This window comes from Quercus robur, chromosome 8 (assembly GCF_932294415.1).
Source record: "Quercus robur chromosome 8, dhQueRobu3.1, whole genome shotgun sequence".
NCBI lineage: Eukaryota > Viridiplantae > Streptophyta > Magnoliopsida > Fagales > Fagaceae > Quercus > Quercus robur.
This window is the reverse complement of record NC_065541.1, coordinates 21,436,192-21,442,309: the sequence shown is the minus strand read 5'-3', so window position 1 is coordinate 21,442,309 and position 6,118 is coordinate 21,436,192. Positions and strand designations below refer to the sequence as shown.

The 6,118-nt window shown below is 43.9% G+C and overlaps 1 protein-coding gene across 1 annotated transcript; it reads right to left on the bottom strand.

Moving 5' to 3' along the window:
* Positions 1 to 4,203: 4,203 nt before the first annotated feature.
* Positions 4,204 to 5,046, bottom strand: LOC126696030 (uncharacterized). Its single transcript, XM_050392819.1, has one exon. It carries the CDS (start codon positions 5,044 to 5,046, stop codon positions 4,204 to 4,206), a length of 843 nt encoding a protein of 280 aa, XP_050248776.1.
* Positions 5,047 to 6,118: the final 1,072 nt, after the last annotated feature.

The following is a 6,118-nucleotide window of genomic DNA, read 5'->3' as shown; positions in this document are numbered from 1 at the left end:
TCTTATTCAGATCGGCTCTGAAGACGTCAATGTGGAAAACGATGCCAGCACTCAGCCACCCCAAGACGAGCCCAACGTCAATGCTCCCCCCGCTTAAGGACGAGACCTTTACACTTAGCGCAATCTTTGTTTGTTTTCCTTTTGTTTGGTTTTTGTTTGGTCTTCTGTTTTAGGACCTTTTTATGTAACCAGAATACACTAGCCTCGTCCATGGTTTTAGGACGGGGTTTTTAAACAATCATTTCAGTTTTTTTGAACTAAACAAGGGTTTTTTTGGACGTAGAACGTCCACCTTTTGAATGAATGAAGTCTTATTTTCTTTGCATGGACGAGTGCTCTCATTTTCTTTACATGGACGAATGCTGTTATGCTATTTTAATTCAACTCCAGCTTTAACTCGTCCATGGCGAAAATATATGTTCTTCATATTGTTAGTCTAACTCGTCTTTGCAGGTAGTATTTTTATCCAGCTTGATTCGTCTTAAGACTTACAAGCTGATTTTACATACCATCCAATTTATTTTGCCCAACTTTTCTCTCGTCCAGAGTTTGGATTGTTTCAATTGGCTTTTGATTCTCATCCTTAACTTGGACGAAAATGTTATGGCTTTTCCTCGTCCATGAGTCGGACGAGTGTATTTATGGTTTTTTCCTTGTTTTACTCAGGAAAATTTAGACGTTACATCTCTGCGTCCAGAGATTTTATTCGTCTTGAATCTTTCAATCTCTTGTGGATTGGCTTGGACGAAAATATCATGGAGATGTAGAATTCACACAACATTTTGTACATAACATAGATATTGTTTACAGATAAGGCACATGCACATTGATGCCTTTTTATTTAATAAGTACATACTTCATAACTTCATCCATAAACATGACACAACCATAATAAGTAATAAAGTAGTAGTTTCAAACTTCAAACACAAATAGTATCAAACACAAACAACATCAAACATAAGTAGAACGTAAGTAAGCAGACAAGGTCCAAGCTTGTCCATAGGTTCACTTTTACTGATAGTACCTCCTCAGGTGCTCCACATTCCAAGGATGTTCCAACTTTCTCCCGTCTAGGGCCTCCAAGTAGTAGGATCCTTGCCTTTTACAGTTGATAACTCTATAGGGTCCTTCCCAATTTGGGCCCAACTTCCCATGTGCTGGGTTTTTGGTTGACAAAGAGACCTTTCTCAGGACGAGATCTCCTATGTTGAAACGCCTTGGCTTCACCATCGCATCATACTGCCTAGCCATGAGGTTCTTGTACTTTGCTGCCCTGTGTTCTACATCTACCCTTACCTCGTCTACTAGATCGAGGTTCAGACGGAGTTGCTCCTTATTATCCTTGTCTTGATACATCATCACCCTGTGACTGGCCATATGTACATATGCAGGTATAACTGCGTCGCTTCCATAGGCTAGCTTGAAAGGAGTCTCTCCTGTAGGGGTTCTCACTGTGGTCCTGTACGCCCATAAAACTCCTGGTAATTCATCTGGCCATACTCCCTTTGCCCCCTCAAGCTGAGTCTTGATGATTTTCAACAAGGATCGGTTTGTAACTTCAGCTTGGCCGTTGGCTTGGGGATGTGCAGGCGAGGAATAATGGTTCTGAATTCCAAAGTGTAAGCAAAAGTCCCTGAAGAGTGCATTGTCAAATTGTCGTCCGTTGTTAGACACCAATACCTTCGGCACTCCAAATCTGCATACAATGTTCTTCCACAAGAAATTTTTCACATTCTGTTGTGTGATATTTGCCAACGGTTCAGCTTCCACCCATTTGGTGAAATAATCGATGCCCACCACTAGAAACTTCATTTGCCTTGTGCCCAGAGGGAAGGGACCCAAAATGTCTAGTCCCCATTGTGCAAAGGGCCACGGTGCCACCATCGGGGTGAGGTATTCCGACGGTTGTCTGGGGACGTTGCTAAACCGTTGGCACTGGTCGCAGACTTTAACGTATGCTTTAGCATCAGCTTGCATGTTTGGCCAGTAATACCCTGCACGGACGACCTTGTGGACAAGTGATCTGGCTCCTGAGTGATTGCCACATGCTCTTTCATGAACTTCTCTTAGTACATAGTTTGCTTCGTCTGGAGCTAAGCACCTAAGGTAAGGTTGAGAAAAGCCTCTCTTGTATAGCACTTCATTCATAAGGACGTATCTAGCCGATCTCACCCTCAACTTCCTGGCTTCGTCCTTCTCTTCTGGTCGTTGTCCGTTTTTCAAGTATGATATAATCGGGGTCATCCAATTTCCTCTGCTATCCACCTGTTGTACTTCCGAGACATCTATACTTGGCATATACTGAACTTCATCTGATTCGTCCATTGATTCATTTGCTGAGGCTTCTTTTGCTATAGTATCAGCTTCCACGTTCTCCTCCCTTGGGATTTGAACGAAGTCAGCTTTTTCAAATCTTTTCACAAGGCGCATCACCCTACTAAGGTATTTCTTCATCCGTTCTTCCTTCGCTTCATACATCCCATTTACTTGCCCCATGATCAGTTGAGAAACCCCCAGGACACGTATGGACTTGGCTTCCACAGATTTAGCCAATTCTAACCCTTTAAGAAGGGCTTCATATTCGACTTCATTGTTAGTTGCTTGGTACTGTAGACGGACTTTATATTTCAGTTTATCTCCTTTTGGGGATTGTAGGACCACACCAATTCCACCTGCATGCCGTGTAGACGAACCATCCACGTGGACGACCCATCTCTTACTGTCTTCTGTCTCATCATGACTTGGGATAAACTCTGCAATGAAATCTGTTAGTGTTTGAGCTTTTATGGCATGCCTTGGTTGATACCTAATGTCAAACTCACTGAGCTCTACAGCCCACTGGATTAATCGTCCTGCAGCTTCCAGTCTATTCATTGCCTTCTTGAGCGGATGATTTGTCATGACATTAATGACATGTGCTTGGAAATAATGCCTCAGCTTCCTAGAAGCGGTGATCAGTGCGAAGGCTAATTTCTCCATTTGTGGATACCGTCCTTCTGCTCCCCTCAATGCCTTGCTTGTATAGTACACAGGTCTTTGCACTTTATCTTCTTCTCTTATCAATGCTGAGTTCACGGCATGCGGGGTTACCGCTAGCTATAAATATAACTCCTCTCCCACCACTGATGGACTCAGCAGTGGTGCCATGGTAAGGTATGCCTTCAAATCTTCGAAAGTTCTCTGACACTCGTCGGTCCATTCGAATGTTTTTTTGAGAATCTTAAAAAATGGCAAACATTTGTCAATAGCTTTAGAGACAAACCTGTTAAGTGCGGCAATTCGTCTAGTAAGGGATTGGATTTCCTTGGTATTTTGCGGTGGCTTCATGTCCAATATTGCTTGAATTTTATCAGGATTTGCTTCAATTCCCCTGTGGGAGACCATAAAGCCAAGGAATTTCCCTGCTGATACTCCAAAAGCACATTTGCTAGGATTTAGCTTCATGTGATACTGTCTCAGTGTGTCAAATGTCTCCTGCAGGTCGTCTAGATGCCTTCCCTCGTCCTGACTCTTCACCAGCATGTCATCTACATAGACTTCCACATTCCGCCCAATTTGCGGACGAAACATGTGGTTGACCAACCTCTGATATGTTGCCTCTGCGTTCTTTAAGCCAAATGACATCACCTTATAACAGAATAAGCCTTGACTGGTGACAAAGGATGTCTTCTCTTGGTCAGCCTCGTCCATCCTTATTTGATTGTATCTAGAAAAGGCATCCATGAAGCTAAGCAACTTGTGGCCCGCAGTTGAGTCTACTAACTGGTCAATGCGTGGCAGCGGATAACTATCATTGGGGCAAGCCTTGTTTAGGTCAGTGAAATCTACACACATTCTCCACTTGCCATTTGCCTTTTTGACCATTACCACATTGGCCAACCAATCCGGGTAGTACACTTCTCGAATAAACTTTGCCACCATCAGCTTTTGAACCTCGTCTTTGCTAGTACCATCTCCCTCAGGGGCAAACACCCTCTTCTTTTGCCGCACAGGCTTGGAGGAAGGACATACATTCAAACGGTGGGTAATGACACTAGGGTCTATATCCGACATATCCTCATGACTCCACGCAAACACATCAATATTTTTCTTAAAAAACTGGACGAGGTCCTTTTTAATCTTCTCTTCTAGATCTGCTCCAATCCTGGTACACCTCTCAAGGTTATCTTCATCTAAGGAAATATCTTCCAATACTTCTGTAGGCTATGCTACAACCTTCTTTTCTTCAACATTCATGGCTTGAACTTGTTCATCCATGGCCAACATGGCTAGGTAACATTCTCTTGCTGCTAGTTGGTCCCCTTGTACCTGCCCTACTCCGTGTTCTATTGGAAACTTGACTGATAAGTGGTAAGTAGAGGTAACAACTTTCCAACTATTCAAAGTTGGTCTTCCAATTATAGCGTTGTAGGAGGATGGACAATCTACCACAAGGAAGTTCACATCCTTGGTGATTTGTCGTGGGTATGCCCCCACTACCACGGATAAGGAAATAGTACCCACTGGTTGCACCTTCATCCCACCAAAGCCTACTAGGGGGGAGTTTACTGGATGGAGCTGGTCTCGTCCTAATCTCATTTGCTGAAAAGCTAGATAATATAAAATGTCTGTCGAGCTTCCGTTGTCCACAAGCACTCTTCTAGTTGTGTAGTCAGCAATTAATAAGGAGATGACGAAAGCATCATCATGGGGGTGCTCGTCCGTGAAGGTGATTGCTTGCTCGTCTGTGGACCTTGCTCTCGGTGATCGTCCAGAAAGTTGGACGCTCTGTACTACCTTCAGGTATGCTTTCTTGGACGACTGGCCAGTTGAACTTCCCCCTATAATGACTCTTATTTCTCCGAGTGGTGGTTGTGATGATTCTTCCATCTTCCTTTTCTGTTTCTCGTCCCTTTGGTCTCGTCTAAGGAAACTCCTCAACTTCCCTTGCCTTATAAGATTTTCAATTCGTTGCTTTAAATTGAAACACTCGTCTGTATCATGACCATGATCCCTATGGAAGCGATAATACTTGTTCCTATTGCGCTTGTTGGGATCTCCCTTCATTTTCTCTGGCCATTTCAAGGAAGGATCATCCTTGATTTGCATAAGGACCTGCTCAAGTGGGACGTTCAAAGGGGTATATTGTTGGTTCCGTGCTGAAGGGCCTGGCTTCTTACTATCTCGGTCTCTCCTTTCTTCCGTCCGTCCTTTCTTTGGATGAGGACCTTGCTCGGGATGGCGACTGGGATTTGCGTCCACTCTTTCAGACCTCTTCTTTTTCTTAGCAATGATCGCGTCTTCTGCATTCATAAAATTTTGAGCTGAATGGACGAGTTCGGCCATGGACTGGGGCTCTTTTTCATAGAGTTTATGTATAAACAGATTCGAATTCACTCCATTATGGAAGGCCACCAACAGGAGCTTATCATCTGCTTCGTCCACACTCAGGGCTTCTTTGTTGAAACGGGTGATGAATGACAAAAGGCTCTCGTTCTCCCCCTGCTCTATTGTCAACAAACTGGACGAGGAACGCTTGTGCCTTTGTCCCCTAATGAAATTGTTAACAAACAACTTGCTCAACTCTTCAAAAGAACTTACCGAATTTGGGGGTATTTTGCTGAACCAAACTCGCGCCGTACCCTTAAGGGTGGTAGGGAAGGCTCTACACATTATCTCGTCAGGCACCCCTTGAAGATGCATTGTGGTCTTGAAAGTGGCTATGTGATCAAATGGGTCACGTGTTCCATCATACGAATCCAGAGAAGGCAACTTGAACTTTGATGGTAGAGGGTGACCGTTGATGGAAGCTGTAAAGGGGGAATCAATTTTGTGAACCAAATCTTCTATCAGATTCGCCTTCCTCATATTCTCTTTCATTTCCTCCATAACTCTCTTCATTTGGTCCATTTCTTCCTTCAAGTGTGGTACTGTTCGTGAAGTGGTGCCTCTGAACTGACTTCCAATTTCGGTATTCTCTCTACCGCCATGACTCTGTGTTTGTCCTCCTTCTTCACATTCTTCACGTGTCTGCCTCCTCATATTAATCTCCATTCTTAACTCTTGGTTTTAGCGAGTCAACTCCGCCATAGCGTCCGCCATAGATTGCGCATGTTGGACAGATGATGTCTGCATGACC

Excerpts from the sequence above, each read along its gene's own strand:
- LOC126696030 (XM_050392819.1), bottom strand. The coding sequence starts at position 5,046 with ATGAAGGGAGATCCCAACAAGCGCAATAGGAACAAGTATTATCGCTTC.